The 22,759-nt window shown below is 46.3% G+C and overlaps 1 protein-coding gene across 2 annotated transcripts in view; it reads right to left on the bottom strand.

Moving 5' to 3' along the window:
- PLEKHA2 (pleckstrin homology domain containing A2) overlaps positions 1 to 20,289 on the bottom strand; it is a 56,631-nt gene extending 36,342 nt beyond the window's left edge. Inside the window, exons 1-5 of one of the 2 annotated variants that reach the window (XM_039526264.1) lie at positions 20,129 to 20,289; positions 9,868 to 10,031; positions 6,746 to 6,802; positions 1,924 to 1,972; positions 218 to 315 (exon numbers count right to left, since the gene is read on the bottom strand). In XM_039526264.1, coding sequence (XP_039382198.1) covers positions 218 to 315; positions 1,924 to 1,972; positions 6,746 to 6,802; positions 9,868 to 10,008 — 345 coding nt within the window. In that variant the 5' untranslated portion in view covers positions 10,009 to 10,031; positions 20,129 to 20,289. Of the gene's footprint in view, positions 1 to 217; positions 316 to 1,923; positions 1,973 to 6,745; positions 6,803 to 9,867; positions 10,032 to 19,768; positions 19,887 to 20,128 lie in introns of those variants that run through there. The other variant, XM_039526265.1, reaches the window with a different exon arrangement.
- Positions 20,290 to 22,759: the final 2,470 nt, after the last annotated feature.

Raw genomic sequence — 22,759 nt, 5'->3', positions numbered from 1 at the left:
GTAGTGCTAACTCCACATCAAGCGCGGCTCAGACTCAGCGCACAGCTGGCTCCAGGAGCAGCCTGGTTTCTGGCCAGGCTCAGCCATTACCTTTGAGCAGGTGGCAGAAAGGGGATGAGGCAGAACAAGAAGTTAAATATGGCTTTCCAAACATTTCTCTGACAGCCCCACTGCCCAAGAGGGAAGTGGAGAAAGCAGTGCTAGTAGCGTAACATACCGTAATCTTGCTGGCACGGTTCAGAGCCTCCACCCAGTCCTGTAGGTCCTTTTGATCGCTGGCTTGTAAGAAATAGCGCTGAGATAAAGCATTGATAACTATCAAAGAGAGGAATAAAAAGAAAAAAAAGAGAGAGAGAAGGGAACCCTAGTCAGTGCTCAGCATGGTTAAACTAATTCAATAATAATATCTTGCATATCAGCAGCACCTCTCAACTTCCAACCCCACAGTACCCTGCAAGCATTACCTATTTCAGCCTTGCACCCACTTGACTGGAAAATATGCAAGGAACCACCACTGAGCTGCAGCCACCTCTGGGGTGGAGTATGGCAGTTGTTTAACTGCACATTGCCACACTACACAACAGTTCAGGACTGGGCATGAAGAATACCACAATCCAACTGAAACCACAGAGCGATCTGGAACGATCTGAATTAGAATTTAATCAGGGCACTTGTGGTAACATGCTCACAAGTGCCCTGGGAGCGGTTATGACCACCAGTGGTCAGAACCACAGTTTTAAGTTTCATCTGCAATGATCAAAGGCAGATCAAATCCTGAACAGGAGACCCATGGGAGTCTGGAAAGCTCTCTTGGGACACACAACCCCTCCTCTCCATCCCCTGACTTCTCAGCTAGTAGGGCCTTCTGGCTTGCAGCAGCTGGGTCAAAGGAAACATTCTCATAGGATTTCTGCATTGAAAACCTTGAGACATTCTGAACTGCACAAGGTTTTGTTGAAACCCAGGCCTCCTCAAGTTAGCCATCTGCACTTGCAGTCCCCTGCATATGCACTGCTGCCAATACACTCTATGCTGGGGTGTCCTGGCTCTGGAGTACCAAGGAGTTAAACCGTAACACTCCCCTATTTTACCTTCATAGGCTCATGGGATTCCGTAGCACAGCACAGCAAAGCAGCAAGCTCAGTCATGGCGTGCAAATATGCTACCTGCTCTGGGTTTGGTGCTGATTCGTGTCCCCTGCATGCAAGTACAGAAAATTGTGCCCCCTCCCTGCCCAGCCCTTTGAGACAGGTATGTGCTGGTGCTGTTGTTTCTGCTGCTTTAACTCTGAGGTGAGTTTAGTGCTCAGGAAAGTGAGGAACTTTTGTGGCTTGGGTAAAGCCGAGGGCCACCAGGAAGGGAAATCAATCCCAGACCACCTCTTCTTTGCAATGACAGGAACGCAGAAAAATACATTGCATAATGCACTGCAGCATGAGGCTGAATATGGGGGAAAGCTCCATTAGTGCAGTGATGCACTAGGACAAGGTTGCTCAGGCTAGACAACCACCCAGAGCATCCATGCTGCTGGGATGTACAGGGAAAAACTGAGGTCCGCTCCCATCCAAAGGATTCTGGACGAAATCCACCCCTGTGCAGAAGCAGCCAGCAAAAGGATCAAGGCATCATTTAGCCCTACGGGTTTCAGAGGGACTTAAGTGGTTCATAGTCCTTTGTGCTGACTGCTCTGTACAAGTGTGAATTTCACCCTCTCTGAAAACATTCTTCCCAGCAACACACAGCATCTCACACTTCTGGAACACCTTATACTAATGAACAAAGAAGGCCCGTGGATAATTGCCGTTTATGAATTCTCATGGTTTATAACAGCCACCTAACCCTCCAGTCCTCCCATCAGAGACCGGTCATGATGTGAGCGCTGGAAATTTTGGTGTCCCCCCCTCCCCCATGTGTTACACTCACCAAAGCAGAACGGGACTTTCGGTTTTTGTTTCGGGGTGGCGACGCTGACCTGAAGAGAAACAGATTTTTAAAATAAAGCACGTTAGTGGCAGTGAGATGGGGCAGCATCTGCTTCCGTTAGATAGGACACATTGTCTTCCATTCAGCACTGTAAGTAAGGCCGTTTATAAATCATGAGGAGATCAAGCAAGCCTGAGTCAAAGCAAAATTAACATGACAAGTGAGAAAGGCTCATCAGCACATCCTTTCTCACATACCTCCTTAGTCTCAGTTGTGTCTCACTAGAAAATACTGTGCTTTCCTCATCATGGGCCCAAATGTACCCGTGTCCCGCGTAAACATCCCATGGCTGGCGCCAGAGAAGAATTGCAGTTGCATTTCTTTGGGGGAGAGATGTATATGCATATCTACACCACTATATGGCTCCAGTAACTGCAGATTTATTTAATGGATGTGGCTAAAACCTTGCATACAAGATCTAAGCCTCTGCTGAAGATGAAAAAAGTACTAGCACCTGGCTAGCAAAAACTGTGCTTTAACTCCATTTGCCAGAATCATGTTAAGAGACTATGTGTATGTTCACACGTGGACATGCTAACAGATGCAGATCACCTAGAATGGCGCTCTCAGCACAGGGTACACATGCCCTATAGTGGTGTAATTTCTCTTACTTCCACACCAAATCTCTGATGCTGATACACTGCAGAGCTACTGTTTTACTACAACATTTTCTTTGGTGCAGATGTTTTCTTTTGCTGGAATCAGACCATCGCCGAGCAGGAAAAGGACTGCCTTGCAGCAAGCCAGGCGAGTCTCTGTGTTACAAAACCACCACAGATATGTGAACAGGCAAAGCGACAGTTGGCCTTTAGAGGTTGATATATCCTGTGTATATCAGAATGAAATGGATGATGCAAGTTCACCAGGGCTGCTACTCACGATGAGGTGCCTCACAGCTGAGTGAGCTCTCACGAACTCATTCATATCAGATTTAATAGAGACCACGTGTCATAACGAACTCAGCAGCCTCAAAAGAAGGTCATTTCAGAGAGCAGTCTCTCATCTGCTGCTCTCCCTCAATTCTAGTGCCAGCCACACTGCACAACAAGGATGCAAATTCTTTCAGGGGCCCTGGAAGTATGAATTTCTGTTGGAATGAACACACACTCTGTGGTAATTAAGAAAACTGAAGGAAAATAACAGTGGTTGCTCCTTAAAGAGTAGGAATCATTTATGTAAGCGTAATATTCCCAGGGGCTCCAGGCATGGCCTTTATAGAGTATATTTATTTTGACAGGCTTCCTACTTCTGAACCAGTCTATAATACTTTAAATATGCTTTCTCAAGCAAACCTCCATTTCTCTGGCATGTTTATAACTGGTAGTTAAAGCCACTGGTATAACCCAACCCTGCAGTTTACGACTGAATCCAGCGCTGTAGCAATTTTCATTTAGTCTAAAATATATATAATTTATAAGTGAAGTTCCTTCTGAAATGGGGAAGACTGCATCCCTCAGCATTGCTTCATCTGAGTTTAATTTATAAATCATGAATCAGCAAGAGCAGAGATCTGCTGGGTCTTTTTCCAACTACAGTAACCAAAGGTGATTCCAGGGCTGTCAATTCGTATCCCACCCCACCCCAAGATCCAGAAGGTCGAACTTCCAAGCACATAAAGGTGGCACATACAGGCCTTGGCTACACTGGCGCTTTACAGCGCTGCAACTTTCTCGCTCAGGGGTGTGAAAAAACCACACCCCTGGGCGCAGCAAGTTACAGCGCTGTAAAGCGCCAGTGTAAACAGTGCCCCAGCGCTGGGAGCGCGGCTCCCGGCGCTGTAAGCTAATCCCCACGGGGAGGTGGAGTACCTGCAGCGCTGGGAGAGCTCTCTCCCAGCGCTGGCGCTGCGACCACACTCACACTTCAAAGAGCTGCCGTGGGAGCGCTCCCGCGGCAGCGCTTTGGACTTTCGAGTGTAGCCAAGCCCACAGTCTTAACTTGCCTGGTCAACAGAGCCATGATATTAGCCACATGACTCTCTGTCAAGGGATTTAAAGCACAAGGTGTGCTAAACAAGCAACATTTCCTACCGTGTATTGTTCCCTGTGCTGTTTTCACCTACATGGCCCACCTTACAGTCTTTCTGGTGGATGCTGTTCCGGCTAATCTGCCTTGGCCCTGTACCACACGAGCACTGCACAAGCACTAATGAAGTTGTAGGAAAAGATGCATAGAAAGACTAAGTGACTCACCCAAGGCCACAAAGAATCTGGACCAGGGCAGAGGTATGATCTGAACCCAGGACTCCCACACCTCAGCTAGTGCCTTAACCACAAGGCAGTCTTCCTCTGGGAAGAGATTCTCAATGTTTCTGAACCGGGGCTGCCTGCTGGCAAACACAGCGGCCACCCTGTGCTCAGCACTAGCTCATACCCACTCTTGGGCACTAGTACCTGCTATATTAAGGTGGGGAGTGGGGATACTGGCCAGGATACTAGAGTTCCCCCCCACTCTTTTCTAAAAGTCCCCTAGTATATTTAACATTCATTTGGCAGCCCCTGGAAATTAACAGAAGGGACCTTGGTTGGACAGTGACTGCTCCTGGCACTGCACAGCAGAGACAGCACTGGGCCTGAGCCAAAGTTCTGGCATGAGGACTTGAACCCACAACCTTACGTCCTAGAGGCGGGCGAATACAACTGAAGGGAACAGACACTGAAGACAGACATGGGGGATCTGATTCTCTACCCCCTTGCTCTCTGGGCAGTCAGTTACACCCATGCAGAGTATGACATGGGGCAAAGGACTCCCAGGGGGCAAAGAAGCGGAGATATCAGGCCCTGAAACACCAACATTGCAGCCAGCCACACAGGAAGAGGAGCAGCACTTGGAGACCCTGCCCTCAAAGGGAGGTGTCCATTCCACCTGGAGGAGACACACCCATGCTAGCTTTAATCAAGTTAATGGGCTAAAAAGCAAAGTCTAGCTGCTGGGATGCAAGCAGTGGGAGGGGCCAGCTTCCCCGGGTACAAACCCATCTGAGACCACAGGAACATACAGGGGGTGGCCAGCCCGTCCCGGGGCTCACACCACCAGGCCTACGCAGTTACAGTTAGTGCACCAGCTCAACTGGCGCTGCTGCAGGTAGGTGTCCTGGAGCTGGAATTGATGGCTCCGGTTTGAAGCACAGACAGACCCGAGGCTACGTCTACATCAGCGCTGGGGGTGCGATTCCCAGCTCACGTGGACGGACAGGCGTTAGCTCTCAAGCTAGCCCACTAAAAACAGCAGTGTAGCCAGGGAAGCAGTGAGGGCTGCCAACCCTCCAGGATTGTCCTGGAGTCTCCAGGAATTAAAGGTATAAGCTTTAATTAAAGCTTATGTGTCATGTGATGAAACCTCCAGGAATTTGTCCAACCAGAACTGGCGACCTGAGTCGCAGCAAGTGGCAGCATGGGCTAGTTGTGCCAAGGACAAACCCACCAGAACTCAGTGGGTATGTTCTCAGCACACCTAGTAGCCCGGGTCACCACTGCCCACGCTACCCTAGCTACACTGCGCTAGCTCGATGAGAGGGTGGGAGCTGGTACCACTCCCCTAGCTCCAAACGCAGACAGACCCACCTTTACACAGGAGAGTCCCGCTCCGTTGGGCACGGCTTTGAATCAGCAGCTCATTCAAGTCCCCATGGAAAGGTCACAGGAGAGACGTGTAGGAAAAGAGGCACCCTCTACTGAAGCTCTTTGGGACTGGGACTGTCTCTCAATAGCTGTGAGCATCCAGCACAATGGGGCCTGACTTCATCTGGGGCCCTCTAGGCACTCCTGTACTGCACATCAAAGGACCACAAAACAACTCCCGAGTCCCAGCGAGAGCGTGTTGCGCAGTGGGCGATGTTTACATGACACCTTGTTGCTGATTATTATTTACTTAAACTGATTACAAAGCTGATGAAACACATCGTTATGCATGTGAGCCAGGTTCAATCGGATGCTGAGCGAGACTGGCACTGTGAGCAATGAAACAGATTTAAAATGCTGTCTTCCAGCCCGGAAGTTTCATCTGCAAATAGCTCATGGCTGGGGCATAAGGCCCGATCTGGAGTGTGTACTGGTTGCCCTTACTAAAAGCTTCCGGGTTCTGTGGCTTTGCATTCTTCCTCATTATTGAAATAGCCTCCTTTCTGCCCAGCAACCCTGCTGGCCTATATGATGTCATTTGACAAAGGAAATGCAGACCTCTTTGCTACACTGAGAGAGCTGTCACCGTAGAGCTGGCAGGAATCAGAGGATCCATTTGGCAGGCAATTCCACAATTTCAGATTTTTGAAACAAACAAAAAAAAATAAAATTCAACATTTCCCAGGAAACAAATTTCTGAAAAAAATAATTCATTTCAAGTCAGTTTGTTCCCATTTCCAACTTTTTAAAACATCAACTTTTTCAATACTATTAAAAAAAAAAGAGTTTAATTTTGAAAAGTTGTTTAAAAAAACCCCCCAAACTGGAATGTTCTATTCCCCAAAATGCCACGAAGGGATATTCTGACATTATTGCAATGTTTAGTTCTGGGTTTTTTCTAAACAAAATTTCATCAAAATCTATAGGTTTTTCAGAATGTTTTGATTTCAACAAAAAGGACATTTTTGGTTGACAAACATTTTGAAGAACAATATCCTCACCAGTTCTACTCAGCAGTAGTATAGAGTGGATAACTCTGGACTCCTACAAATTGCAGTACTGGGGAGGCCATTAGCTTATTTCTAGGTCTATTTCACCTCCTCCCACAGCAGAACGGTCCCAAGACACCACCCTCGTATTACCTTGGATATATAGGTTAGCTGCAAAGATCCGACAGCTCTTGACCCGAGAGCCAGATTCTGCAAAACAGTCAAGAATGTTAAGAGTTAAACGATAAACAGTCACAAATCAGGTGAGCTAGACTATCACTTTACACTTTGTTTAAGGAGGGGCACCTTAAGAGTTCTGTCCTCACCGACAGTCTCTATATGTCAGCATTTTACCATGGTGTGAGATCCATCACTTTGCCGCAGCAAGGCAGTAAGGGGTGCACTAGTTGGAGTGTAGTTTATTGCATGAGGAAAGTTGTTCTGTTCTTTAACATTAGTCAAGAGGCCAGAGACCATGGCACTGGGCACAGATTATAAATGAAAATAAAATAAAATTTGCTCTGAACTGCGTTTACAAACGCCACGCAACGAACGCTGGTCCAAATGGTGACTTGTGCTAGTGCACACAGAAGAGATTCCTACAGCTCACCTTTTATTCTTATTGTTTTAATCACTGTAGTAAATGCCACGACCACTCCCAGAGCTGCCAGCCACAACAGATACAAAACTCCAGACACCTGGCTACAGGGTGGGCATATTCTGCATGACCCCATTTCTAGGATGACAGATATTTTAATCGTTTTTGTTACTGTCTTTACTCTGAGATATGAACTGGAATGGGGACCTAATAACGTCTCACAGTGACATAGCGCTTTATCATCTCTTCAGGGGTTAAATTGTAGAAAATATCATTGGTGTGAGGTAAGAGAGCATAGTCTACACAGAGAAACTGATCTGCTGCAGTTTCCTCTTGCAAAGACTCAGCCATAAGGAAGTCTAACAACATACATGGCAGAAAGCATCCTGCATCATTTCATTTCTGAAGCCCCAATTCAGCAAAGCAGATGCGTAACTTTACGTATGTGCTTAAGCCCACTCCTATTCAGCAAAACAATTAAGCAGGGGCTTGACTTTGAGCATACACACACATTGAAGTTAGAGGGACTCGAGGCGTGTGCTTAAGTGCTCTGCTGGATTGGGGCCTGAAAGTAGATGCAGCTGATACAAAACATTATGCAGATTATACTATTTAGCAAAATGAGAAAGAGGAAGATAGCAACTGCTCCCCACACCCTGCCCCCATTCGATACAGCAAGCAGCAGGCATTGCTGGCTGATACTGACTCATCAGAATAGCTCTGCATTCTAACCACAGCTATGAACTGCCCTAGGAGTAACATCTGGGAGAGTGACCAATCACCGCTATGGGTCAGAGCCAGCCTTGAAAAGAAACTGCTACCCCACATTCTACCCCGAGCTTTGGGCCTGCGGCATGGAGCCGAATGGTTCGCTGGCTGAGACCAGAAGACAGTCTCGTTTTATTTGTCTTGGATTCAAAGTCTAAAAGGGTGTGGAGGGGGAATTCAGGAACATTTCTGACACACGCTCACACGTACTGATAACAGATACCATCCAGTCATATTCTAGCTTCCCTCAGCAAGAAAGCACGGCCCAGACAGTGACCCATCCCACTTGGAAATGAAGGACTGCTTCCAGCTGCACTCAGGCTGAATGCTGCTTCAATGAAGTTACCCAGCACCGGCTTCCCAACAGAGCCCTGATCCAAATACTCTGAAGCCAGTGGGAGTCTTTCCACAGATTTCAGTGGGCTTTGGATCAGGCCCAGAAGTAGGAAATTCAACCTCAGAGCAGGAAAAGGATCTGAGTGAGCACCAGACTTAAAAAAAAGAAAAAAGAAAAGAGAGAGAGTGTGACAAACCACCCTCTGTATTTCTTACTAAGTGCGGTACAATATATTCACCTCATGTTGTGGCAAGACAGAATATGAAAAAGCCCAATAGAATCTGCTATCCCTATCACCAGATCCTTCCTGAGAAACTCTCTCTATCCCATAAAGGCATCTCTTCTTTGCAACTTAAAGCATCAAGGAAAATTAGTGGTGCGAGATAACGTTTACGAGACACAGCTTCCCCAGAAACAGGCATCAGACAATCTGACACAAATGGACATCCAAATGGCGACTTTCCATTATGACACCCACGAGATTAATGATGGGATGTTTTGTGCCAAAACAACCAATGATTGAACTGCAGAGAGGATTTCAACTCGCCAAGATCCTGATATGTGCAGTGTTGCTGTAGCCACGCTGGTCCCAGGAGCCTAGAGAAACAAGGTGGGTGAGGTAGTGTCTTTTACTGGACTAACTTCTCTTGGTGAAAGAGACAAGAGTTACACAGAGCTGAAGAACTGTATAGCTTGAAAGCTTGTCTCTCTCACCAACAGAAGTTCCAATAAAAGATATTACCTCATCCACCATGTCTCTCTAGGATCCTGGTAGACTCTTACGTGGCAGTTTTAACATCAGAATGGGAAATAAATCATTCCAGATTGCTAAGAAGCAGCGGCGGCTCCAGGCACCAGCACTCCAAGCGCGTGCCTGGAGCGACAAACCACAGGGGGCGCCCTGCCGGTCCCTGTGCGGGCGGCAGTCAGGCAGCCTTCGGCGGCTTGCCTGCAGGAGGTCCGCCAGTCCCAGAGATTCAGCGGCAATTCGGCAGCGGGTACGCCGAAGCCACGGGACCGGCGGACCTCCCACAAGCTGCCGCTGAATCCACGGGACCAGGGACCTCCCGCAGGCAAGCCACCAAAGGCTGCCTGACTGCCGTGCTTGGGATGGCAAAAAAGCTAGAGCTGCCCCTGCTAAGAAGGACAGGATTCCAGGCACAAGGAAACTCACTTTTTCCAGCACTGAAGTTGCTGCCTCTGCTCGTCTTAACTAGTGAGCGAAGCTGGTGTAATGAAAATAGGGGGAGAGAAAAGTGTGAAGCCAATTAAAAAATGTGATCCCAGTTTCTGGGTTTCAATAGCATATCTGTCCAAATAAAGCCTGTTTCCTCCAGAGTCCAAACACAAGCAGCACTGCTAAGGGGTCCAAGGTAACTGGAAAAAAAGATATGCGTGATCAAAAGCCAGCTCTAGCTGTGAAACCCCAGCACTGAACTCTTCTAACAAATGCATCTTAAGAGTGGGAGGGGCAGATGCAGCATAAATCAGGAAGTAGAAGCCCTTTTCGCTGTGAAGTATGAAAGCCATGCAGATCTGCAATGCTCCACAGAGTGCATTCTGGGACCTCACCTGGGGGTTGTCCATATACCACAGGAGACAATTGGCCTGAGTGTCCAGGATGAAATATCTTCGCAGAAACTTGCCGCAGGTCTCATTTTCTTCAATGTCTAGAAACCCACAGATACGATTCTGTCGATCCACATAAGGCATTCCGGGCTTCTTGTAGCATCACCCTAGAAAACACAAATGTCTGCTGGTGAAACCAGGGCACTCCCAACCCCTACCCTAAGCCCGGGCAGTGAAGTGTTCTTTCCCTGTTCTAGGCTGACTTCATATTCACACACACCTCACTTTCCCTTTCCCTCTCTAGAGCTGGGGTGACAGCTCGGTCACCAGGTTTGGGCATGCAGGCTAAAGCAGCCGAGCCTGAGGACGAAGATGGTTGGATTGGGTCACATTTGACACACAGACATTCTGTTCCACTTTCACATTTAACTGGCCATTAGTAGGTTGGTCTTGCTGCACATAAATGGAAACATTTGTGCAAATTCCACCTCCTTGAGGTTGTGCATCATTTCACAGCCCAAACGTCAGGAAATTGAACAACAGATACCAGGTATTTAGCTTGGTCTAGAGGCTGAGCTCCTCCCTGCAGGACGGTTGAAGTAGGGAGTAGAAGATTTAGGCCTCAATCCTGGCAGGCTCCCACACCCGCACAGAGCGCGGTTGGTTTCAATGGAGCTCCCAGCAAGGTTTCAGCAGCATGGTCAGCTGCAGGATTGAGGCCTTGGATTGTATTCAAACTGTTATCCAAACGTTCTGGTGCTTCTGCTAGGGATGGGACAGAGCCAAACCCCATCCCACCTTTGCATGTTTCTGCTACTAGCAGACAGCCCACCAGACTGAGGAATTCAAGGTCATGGCGAGACAAAGACACCCAGCACTACGATTCTGGACACATTCGGAAGCTGGATAAATAAAACAGATGAGAGTGACCAAAATAGCTCAGCTGGGGAACTGCAGGAGTTGGGAGAGCAGGGAGCTTCCAGGAACTACAGATGGACTCAATCACTACAATCTACTCAATAGCTCACTAGCCCGACAGCACTATCATAAGAGGACTCAGATCACTGCACTGTTCCCCGCCTTGTCACAGCACAAGGGCCACCTGGATGGTCACTGAGCAGCAGCAGGCCCAAGGGAAACGGTCCCAGGACTTCATCCCTCACAACAGAGCAGCAGTTGGGGATGCTGGGAGGCCTAGGACCCTACCCCCATTCCATTCCAGAGGCATCTAGGAGACAGCAAACTCAAAAGCCAGCAGCCCTTGGCCAAAACAAACAAAACAATAATTGCACACGGGTGAACACACACACACACTCTCTCTCCTAAGGAATGGAAAACAAACTGCAAGTCCTGCAGAAAGTATGTACAGCGGGGATGCAGAGTCAGCAAGACAGCAATGATCAGTCCTCTCTGGGTAAAAACATGTCACTAAATCTACACGAGCCACAAACACCTTCCAACACTACCCTTGTTACTCAGGGCCCAGCATCTGCCACCTAGCCTCAGGACTCACGTGTCCTACAGGAATACTGTTCTGCAAAGGGACAGAGCCTGGCTGAACAAGGAGAGCTCAACAGCTGCAGTTTGAGGAGGAACTAACTGTCCCTTTGGAGAAGTTGAGAGTTTTTCAATCAGAACAATAAGAATCTGGGAAGATTCGGCCCTACGGAGAAAGAACCTCCCTCCCTGCTGGCCAAGAGCTCAGATACCACAGAGACAGACACCTGAGAAATTCAGCGAGAGAAGAACAAGACGCCAGGTTTGACAGCGTAGTGGTTAGAACCTGGCAACTGGTCTCTACTAGCACCTCCAACTGGTGTTAATGCAAGGGAGGAAGATTTGGGACCTGGCTCTTGGTCACCTTGCAACACCGTCATTTACAATAAGGGTGAAGTGGGTGCAAAACCCCACCATTCTAGAGTGGCAGCATTTCACACTCAATTTGCAGGGTGTGAATGACTGGGGCAATGGAGAATCAGGCCCTTTAAGGTGGAGCTCACTACAGACATGGTCTATGGGACTGATTCTCCACCGTATTGCACACTGTCGTCATTTACATGCATGCACAGTCAGCACAAAACACTAACACTGACCCACTTTGCACTGGTCCATGTCCCAACACAAAGTGCAGAGCAGTGGAGAATCAGGTGCTGTACGTAGGTAGCTGGAAAGGCACCCTATCTCAGAAATGCCTTGGGCAAGAAGCCTCTTAATTATTGTGACTCTTGGTGGATGGAATGGGAGGTGACCTATATCACGGAGAAGGACTGGTTACAAATATACCATAGGTGGAGTTTGGCTGTGAGCTAGCAGGAGTGTGAAAGGCAGTCCATGTAAGCGCCGCTAGAACAGGCAGCACAAATAAAGGTCTTCTGCAGATAAGGAGAAAATATGATTTTTTACTTTAAAAATTGCGATGGGTGGTCTCATGGGGCCCCCCTGTAGAAATGTATTGTCCAGTAGTTAAACAGGCAGATGGGACAGAGAATAAAATGTCTGCTGTCATCTGCTCATATTTTCAGCATCAGCGTTTAGAGCCATGTATCACATTCGGAAGCAGGGTGGGAAGTAACCAGGGAGGCTTGACTGTCCTGAAAGCAGCACCCAGCAGAGACAGGGGGCTGTTTTGACAAAGGTCACCTCCTAGTAAACGCCTCTTGACTTAGGGGAATTTTGAGCAGTCTTACTCTGAGGAGACCAAAGGCTGGAGGGCAGAGTGTGGGTAGTTTGGCTTGCCATCACGGGTGAGAGAGAGAAGGCAACACACAGAAAATTATGAAGACCTTTGGATGTCATTAGAATCAGATTAGCCATTTGGCCCAGACAGAATAAAGGATACTCTGAAATAGATTTGGAATCAATGTTAATTATTAATCTATTAAGCAATTGCCTCTAGACACATGACAATACATATCATACCAGAGCACTGTCAGATACAAACACTGGGCCCAGGCCAAAGCAGCAGGATAGCACTGGCTTTCCCAGGCTCTGCTGACAGGGAGAAGCTGTTCCAGTTTAATGATTTTAAACCGATATAGTTAAAGCAGCACACATCACTGTGTGGACACTTATTTTTGATTCAGAGCACACTGATTTGGTTCAGCTTAAACCAATTCCTGACTGACTTCAGATCAACAGAAATAAGAGTGTCCACACAGGAGTTTGAACCGATTTAAAACCACACCTGCAGTTTAACCGGTGTGACTGTGTGTGTAGACTGGGCTTCAGAAATGCTGCTGCTAATAAAAAGTAAGACAGGTCATGGTGTTTCAAAAGGGGAGGAAAAAGAACAGAGACACAATCGGGTGAGGAAGCTGGGGAGATATCTGGCCCATCTAGTCCACCAGGAACAAGCTCAGGGCCCAGTTCTGCCATCTTTACTCATGCTGACTCCACAAGCCACCCCACTGAGATGAATATGACCACTCATGAAGTAAGGTGCTGAGCAAGGGGGCAGGTTAGGCCCAAAATGAAAGAGTCGATTAGCCAGGTGCTATCAAGTTGAAGAGCATGTACATTAGCAATACGCTGCTTCTCAGGTGTATACAACGTTGTTCAGTAAGGCCATTCCCTGACAAGTACAGACAAGTGACATTCCCATAGGTCATGGGGCCCTTAGAACGGTACAGTTACAACTCAGCAGCACATGTAAGCAGTAGCCAAATTCTACTTGGAAGTGACCATTATAAAGATGCAAACTATTTTATGAATCTCAGTCTTTAGTCAAGGCCCTTAAACCACAGAGTTTATATAAAGTGTAAAGAAACCAACTTTGCTAACAGAGATAAAGGGTGGCCATATCACTGTACTAACAGGCGATAACAGATTAACTAAACTCTAGCAGCAGGCACTTCTCGGCTGCAGAACGCCTTTCTCTGCAGTGGTATGTGAAAGGCTGGTCAGAAATGCTGCAGCTTCTTATGGTTTTGCTCTGCCTCAATTAACACAAGGTTGATCAAGAATACTCAGATGCTCAGCTCCTTCTGCACAGGAAAAGGTGACAGTGACCAACCTTAGATTGCACTTTGAGATACAAAAGTCAGTGGGCAGAGGAGATAATGATCACGCCGAGCTTTAAGATCTAGAATGTACTCATTTTTAGCATGCTATAGGGAGGCAATCATCATCACACCCCTCATTCTGGTTACAGTGATCCATTTTCCAGTATGCTGCAGGACAGAGGTTGCAATGATCCAGCTGTCTCCTTAGACCCATCAATAGTTTCTCTTTCCCATAAGCTCAAAATAAGAATAGTATCTGCAGTTCCACTTGGTGGGGTTTTTCCCATCTTCCAGCTCCAGAAATCCAGCTGGAGTCGGGAAGAGTTTTCCCAACAGAGTTTAGTCTTGTTACAATACTCAGCACTTATGTAGCACCTGACACTGTCAGAGCACTGTACAAATTAGTCAACTGGCTATACAGTTAGTTGCATTCTGGGTAGTTTACACCTCCATATTTCACATCTGACATTGTTCATTGCTGGAGAGAGAACACTAGACCGAACATACCATTGACCTATTCTACTGTAGCATTTCCTACCACATGCATATTTGCATAGAAATACTGTTACCCACCATGAGCCTGCAGCCCGGAAACAGGTTCAAGACATGCTAATGAGGGAAGAATCACAGGATAAGGATAGCAGAGTCAATGATGATTTGCAGGCTTCTTAATTCATGGCTAGAATGTTTGCCTGAAACTCAGTAACCAATTACTTCTGTTCATCAATTATTAGAACAAATAGCTGGCAATCACTGGAGCAACCACACAAGCTGGAACAGATGATACATATTTATATTTTCTGTATCCTACAATAGTGGAAGACAGTACCATCTGAGACCAAAGAACTAACTGCAAAAAGGGGAAAAAACTCAGTTGTGCTTACACTTTACAACTAGTTAACATAATTTAGAACTGCTAATGACTCCCTGAAGGCTCAGCAATCAGAAGAGTATGTCCCGTTATAACTTTAGATTACATGCATTATAAATTATGAACAGGATAATGATACTGAACACTTGAAGTCACAGTTTATGGGAGAAGTTTGCATCTGATTTCTGGAAGCCAGTCTGAAATCCAACACTGATTTAAAGCATTTCCCAAGTCTTGCAGTGGAATTAGGCCCTTAGGATCTCATTACTGGTTCCAATTTATGTCAACACACCGCAGAATGACGTTCTCTTGCTTTCTGGGATTCTTTTCTTCTATTGCCTTTTCAACCCAGTTAGATGAGCAAAATATTCATAAATTCACCCCCTTAAAAACAAAAAACATACCAAAAAGCAACACAACCCTTGCCTGGTTCAGTTAATGTGATCACACCAGCAAAGAAGTTACTGGAAAAGATTTCCAGCACAAGACAACCAACCTCTCTGATTTCCTCCCAGAATACAGGAAGGGTATGGCACTGCTCCCTGAATAAAACAGCTTCACCATGAGTTATAAAATGGAAAGAGAATCATTCAAATCATATTCAAACCCAGTTATAGCTACTGTGAACTCAATGACTTTAAGGTCAGAAGGGACCATTATGATCATACAGTCTGACCTCCTGCACAACGCAGGCCACAGAATCTCATCCACCCACTCCAGTATCAAACCTATGTTGGAGCCATTGAAGTCCTCAAATCATGGTTTAAAGACTTCAAGGTGCAGAGAATCCTCCAGCAAGTGACCCGTGCCCCATGCTGCAGAGGAAGGCGAAAAATCCCCAGGGCCTCTGCCAATCTGCCTTGGAGGAAAATTCCTTCCCAACCCTAAATATGGCGATCAGCTAAATCCTGAGCATGTGGGCAAGACTCACCAGCTAGCACCCAGGAAAGAATTCTCTGTAGTAACTCAGATCCCACCCCATCTAACATCCCATCACAGACCACTGGGCATATTTACCGCTAATAGTCAAAGATGAATTAATTGCCAAAATTAGGCTATCCCATCATACCATCCCCTCCATAAACTTCTCAAGCTTAGTCTTGAAGCCAGATATGTCTTTTGTCCCCACTACTCCTGTTGGAAGGCTGTTCCAGAACTTCACTCCTCTGATGGTTAGAAACCTTTGTCTAATTTCAAGTCTAAACTTCCTGATGGCCAGTTTATATCCATTTGTTCTTGTGTCCACATTGGTACTGGCCTTAAATAATTCCTCTCCCTCCCTGATATTTATCCCTCTGATATATTTGTAAAGAGCAATCAGATCTCCCTTCAGCCTTCTTTTGGTTAGGCTAAACAAGCCAAGCTCTTTCAGTCTCCTTTCATAAAACAGGTTTCCCATTCTTCAGATCATCCTAGCAGCCCTTCTCTGTACCTGTTCCAGTTTGAATTCATCCTTCTTAAACATGGGAGACCAGAACTGCACACACTATTCCAGATGAGGTCTCACCAGTGCCTTGTACAACGGTACTCACACCTCCTTATCTCTACTGGAAATACCTTGCCTGCTGCATCCCAAGACCGCATTAGCTTTTTTAATGGCCATATCACATTGGCAGCTCATAATCATCCTGTGATCAACCAATACTTCGAGGTCCTTCTCCTCCTCTGTTACTTCCAACTGATGAGTCCCCACCTTATAACAAAAATTCTTGTTATTAATCCCTATATACATGACCTTGCACTTTTCACTATTTAATTTATCCTATTATTATTACTCCAGTTTACAAGGTCATCCAGATCTTCCTGTATGATATCCCAGTCCTTCTCTGTATTGGCACTACTTCCCAGCTTTGTGTCACCCACAAACTTTATTAGCACACTCACTTTTTGTGCCAAAGTCAATAATAAAAAGATTAAATAAGACTGGTACCAAAACAGATCCCTGAGGAACTCCACTAGTAACCTCCCTCCAGCCCGACAGTTCACCTTTCAGTATGACCCATTATAGTCTCCCCTTTAACCAGTTCCTTATCCACCTTTCATTTTTCATATTGATCCTCATCTTTTCCCATTTAACTAATAATTCCCCATGTGGAACCGTATCAAATGCCTTACTGAAATTGAGGTAAATTAGATCCCCTGCATTTTCTTTGTCTAAAAAAAATCTGTTATCCTCTCAAAGAAGGAGATCAGGTTGGTTTGGCACGATCTACCTTTTGTAAAACCATGTTGTATTTTGTCCCAATTACCACTGACCTCAATGTCCTTAACTACTTTCTCCTTCAAAATTTTTTCCAAGATCTTGCATACTACAGATGTCAAACTAACAGGCCTATAGTTACCCGGATCACTTTTTTTTTCCCCCTTTCTGACCTGTGATGCTGCAAAGGGGCAGAGTTCCCAGGAACTGAATCCCAAAATCTCAGTTATCAAAGGGAGGGCTGCTGCTCCCTAGTTTTGTCCTGAGATGCAAAGTTACAGGGTTCCTTCACTTTTTCATCCCACTTCAGCAGCACTGAACAGCAGCATTATCAACGCAACTCTTAGAGCAAAAAGCATATTAAGAGAAAATAAATCTTCAAACTCAATGTTCCTAAAATGATAGTGCAAAGTAGCCATTAGATAAACTAGAATGTGTCTACATGTACATTAGAGAGACAAGGTGGGGGAGGTATTATCTTTTATTGCACCAACTTTTGTTAGTGAAAGGCAAGCTTTTGAGTTTACACAGAGCTCTTATTCAGAATCTCAAGAGCTTGTCTCTCTCTCTCCCCAACAGAAGTTGGTCCAATAAAATATATTACCTCCCCCACCTTCTTTCTCCAATATCCTGGGACCAGAATGGCTACAACAACACTGCATACATGTGGATATATAAGAAAATTAATCCAAATTAATTAAGGGTGTGAATTTGAAGTGAATTAGTTAAACCACATTAAATCCCTGTGGGAATAACATGATTCAGAATTAAAGTGGCCTTCACTTCGTAAGTGAATTAAACTAAACCAAATTAAAGCAAATTTTCATTCTGAACAACACCATCCACACAGGGATTTAATTCAGTATAACTAATCCACTTCAAATTCACACAGTTAGTTAATTTGGATTAACTTTCTGGATGTCCCCATGTAGACAAGCCCTTAGATGGTTCAGTATGACACAGCTAGGTCAGTCTAGGGCACAGTGCAGGAGATAACACTGCAAGGGACCACAGAGTTTAGTGTTTTGTAAATGGAAGAGTCATATGCGGTGCAATTGGTTACAATAAATGGGTATTCTGCTGGCACCAGACAGTGTGAGGGCCTCTGCACTTGGTATCCTTGAAAATAATGGAAACCAAGATACATTTAAACTGGATCCACTCCAAGGAAACAGCATCACTGTCAACATGGATCTACCTTTTTAATTATTGTACTGGGCTTAGAATCATACAATATCAGGGTTGGAAGAGAGCTCAGGAGGTCATCTACTCCAACCCCCTGCTGAAAAAAAAACCAACACCAACTAAATCATCCCAGCCAAGGCATTGTCAAGCCTGACCTTAAAAACCTCTAAGGATGGAGATTCCACCTTAGAGATGGCTTGCCACCTTGGTACCTGGATCTACGGTATAGCCAATGCTTTTCTTAAGACAACTGAGACACAGTCTCCCTCTCTGAGGAGTTTAAATTTGAGATGACACGGGGCTACTTTAGCTCCACTGCTGTCTTGGGCCACCAAATTATATCCACTCTTCCACAAAGCGTCAACAATTCCCAAGGCACCACCTAGTACAGTTATTAAAACATCCTACGCTATGATGGATGATCGTTTAGACTCTTTGATGACGTTACCACATCTGCAAACTCCACTTCCTTTTACCTATGATCACTAAAGAGAGCTCACAAAATTCTCCTCATTAACTCATAGAATGCTGGCAGTTTCCAGAGGAAGGGCAGGTGAATGGGAGAACAGATGTGAATATTAAGTGCAATAGGTTCAGCAATAAAACTCATGTTAATTCCAAACATTTGTCTTTATTAAACAATTAACTACCGGTAGCTCAAAGGAAGGCCTGACAGTAGTGAGGTTAAACTATGTCATTACAGCATCCTTCTGTTCATAAAAGAATTGTCAGAGGCAACTTGATCTAGTGAAACTAACCAGGAGACTGGGATTCTGGACCGGAGATCTAATCCTGCCTTTCCCACTGACTCACTCACCATATATTTGTCGCTTAGGCCCAAAATTTTGGGTGCCAACAATCTGACACACACAATCTGAGACATCTCTCTGCGTCAGTTTTCCCACCTGTAAATATTCTGTGCTGGGAAGGTTAGAGTGCCACAGAAACACAACAAATTGTTATTGATTATAAATCATGAAACTGCAGAGGCCTTTCGCTATGGATTCAGGCTACGGATCCAGGGTCTGCTAAGAAAAGGTTCTTGCACTATTCCAAGACTGACAAACCAACTCCATTGTGACTTTTCCCTTTTGGGACAGCACCCCATGTGAATACTGAGGGCTTCCTATGTATACAAAATAGCAATATACTGAAATGAGACTAAGACACAACCTGTCTGTAACTCCCATTAGTGCTAATGGAAGTCAGGCACTTGAAATCCTTTCTATAGGCCAGACCCAAAGTCCTCTGAAATCAAGGAAAGACTAATTGGTACCAATGAGCTGTCCTTCAGACCCAAGGCAGGAATACAGTGTGCAGAATAGGGATCAGAACAGACCACACGGCTGAATTAAAATCTTCACAAGGATCTTACATGGTCTTCTCTGACCACGCATGAACATATGTCTTAAGACGCTAAACCAAAAAGCCCCTCTTGAATTCCAGTACATGCCCAGGCACGGTTCCCTATTGAAACTCAGGGCCGCATATGGAGCCCTTTGCAAGCTCCCGGAAGGATGCCTGGACATTTTGTGGTCTTCAGTGACCTATGTGCACAGCGACAAACTCTTCTGAGGATCAGCTCAAAGTGCGCAGAGTAGCAAAGGGAAAGCGACTTGTCCGACCGTGGGGGCGCCACAGACATACCCACAGCGGGAGCCCTTGGCGCGCAGTTATTCCAGCCTCTTTCCGACTTGAGCCGGGCGCTGCTCCATAAAAACGCCGTGGGGAGGGTGCTCGGCGCTCCGACTCCGCTGCCGGGGGCAGCTCCGGGCAGACAGCGCCGCGCGCCCCAGCGATGTTCTGTCCCCAGGGGCAGGCGCTGCGCTCCGACCCCGCCCCCCGGGGCGCTCGGCCCATTGCCCCCCCGGCCCCACCCCCTTCCCGGGGTGCCCCCCAACCCTCACCCCTGCCCAGGGCGCTCCCAGCCGGCGCGTCGCCTGCACCCACCCTGCCCGGGGGACGCTTCTGCGCCCCTCCGGGCCCCCCGGGGCGCTCCCCACTCACCCAGCGGCGTCTGCGGGCGGCCCCGGGGCATGGCCAGCCGGGCGCTGCTCCGGCGCCTCGATCACATCGGGAGCTGGGGGCGTGTGGCTCCGGCGCCTCGTTTTTTCCGGGTTAATTTACGTTTCGCGTTAGCTGCAAACCCAGCCCCGGATGTGAGTGCAGAGGCAGGGAGCCGGCTGGGTGCGCTCAGGGTGCAGCGGGGGCCGGCGGGTGCTACAGACCGGCCCCCGCTCCGTGGGGCAGCCCCAGACATCCTAGCCGAGCCCTCTGCCTGCAGCCCGCATCGCCAGCCCGGGGAAGGGGGTGTGTGTGTGTGAATTTTACAAATAAATTCTCACCCCGGGGTGGGGGAAGGAGTGTAGATTTGCACCAACTTTTTTTCCTGCTCGTCCCGCGCGTCTGGCCAGGGTGCAGGCAGTGGTATCGCCCTGGCTCTGTCCTGCTTGCCACACATACCAGGAACCAGGAGCTGCACCTATGGTTTTCATTCAGCAACAGTGACTTTTGGGGGTGTCCCGGGCTTCAGTGTAAATGAATGTGGCTCCGCAAAGGAAGGTCGCTGCTGAAATAAAGATCTCAGGGCTGCTAAACCCTGTGAACCAGTTTTGTTTGGTGGTGGTTGTTTTTTGTTTTCCAAAACACTTTTCACCAATTCTAACAGCTTCACTACATATGTGCTGTGTGCTGCTCATGTCATGAAAGATGCTATTGTGATGCATAAACAGAAGGGGGCAGATTTAAAAGTTGCTATGGGAATCTCAACTCATCAGCTTCCTGACTCCTGCAGGATTAATATCTGTACCTTAATGATGCAGTTACATTTTTACACATAATTCAGGCCCCAGTCCTTAGAAAACACTAAGGCACATGAATAGTCTCATCCAGTGAATGCACATGAAGTTAATCAAGTGCTCACACCTTGCACAATCATGGTCTAAGGTTGCACCTGACTTTCCTTTAAAATCCACTGAGATATATATATCAGCCACAGAATTTGTAGGTTGCATACCCAGATGAAAAATAATTCATGACGAATCAGTGAATCAGACAAGGGGTTCTTGAATCAGGACCCTCCAAAAATTATATGGGACTGTGGTATTGGCTGTCTGCTTGAAAGGGGGAAAAAAAAAAAAAAGGCTGTCTAACATATTACATCAGCGAACTGCCTGTAATGTGATGGCCAGTATTTCCCTAGTGTGGAGTTGAGGACCATAACGTTTTATTTGGTGACAAAATGCAACTAAAAGCCAAAAATGACTGGGATTGTATAAGAGATTGTTCCTCTGTTGTTCATGAAAATGGGGCTGGAAGAGTGAACAATGTCAATATAGCTGGTTGGGTAGCAGTGAAATGCCTAACCCATGATTCACATGGTCCAACGTCACTTTTAATACAACCCTCTACTGTCACTCGTGCACTTAATAAAAATGTTGCAAAGATGCAGTTTAGAGTGGACATACCTGTGAAAGCAGTTTGATTCACTATGTTCCTTTATCAATAAAGTAATGGGCCCATTCCTATCTTTGTGAATCTCACTGAACAAAGCATTCTCTCCCACCCCCCGCCCCACGAAAGCTTCCCTGTGGTTTGTAAAGCAGAAAGCAATACCGGGTACATCATGTATATGGCTAGAGTAGTTATTGAGCCAATGCCTAATTCGCTCTATAAAAGCAGCAAAGAGGCCTGTGGCACCTTATAGACTAACAGACGTTTAGGAGCATGAGCTTTCGTGGGTGAATACCCACTTTGTCGGATGCATGTAGTGGAAATTTCCAGGGGCAGGTATATATATGCAAGCCAGAAGCTTGCACATATATACACACACATATATATACCTGCCCCTGGAAATTTCCACTACATGCATCCGACAAAGTGGGTATTCACTCACGAAAGCTCATGCTCCTAAACGTCTGTTAGTCTATAAGGTGCCACAGGCCTCTTTGCTGCTTTTACAGATCCAGACTAACACGGCTACCCCTCTGATAATTCGCTCTAGATACCTTCTCCTCTATGGCAAATAACCTTCTTTATATTGCCAGAGTGAACTTGCATAGAAACTGTGTGATAAAAGTGTTTTCTTTCTCAGTGGAGCAGTTTTGCGGAGACCCAAGTCAGAAATTCTGGTGAGATTTTTGAGTATTTTTCCAAGCAATATAAGTAACAATCTCCAACTCCCCACCTCTTACTTTTTTTAAAGAATGGACAGTAGTTTTGAAAAACAATTATGCACTATCTGGAACACATTAGATGTAATCTTGTTATTACTTAAAATACTTGCTTCACCCCTAAGCATTTCCTGTGGTTTGGGTCATTTTTAGAACAATTTTTTTTCCCCTTCCATGCTAAAGACATCACTCAACTGCTGTTACTGCAACTGTGTGTGTGCATTGTTGTCTGACCATATTCGGGGCCTGCACTTCCTGTGCGAGGCAGATAAAAACCACATTGGCTGCAATGAAGAGTAGGCACTGACCCATTGCAGAATACTGTAGAGCCAGGCACAGCAGCACCGGCCCTGTTCAGCAGAGCATTTAAGCATCTGCATAAGTCCATCCCTACTCAGCACCAAGCATGTGCTTAAAGTTAACCAAGAGCTTGTATTGAATAGGGATGAATTGGGTATCAAATTCC

Source organism: Mauremys reevesii, linkage group 2 (genome assembly GCF_016161935.1).
Source record: "Mauremys reevesii isolate NIE-2019 linkage group 2, ASM1616193v1, whole genome shotgun sequence".
NCBI classification, from domain to species: Eukaryota; Metazoa; Chordata; order Testudines; family Geoemydidae; genus Mauremys; species Mauremys reevesii.
The sequence above is the reverse complement of the archived record's forward strand: the minus strand, read 5'-3'. Positions and strand labels throughout refer to the sequence as shown.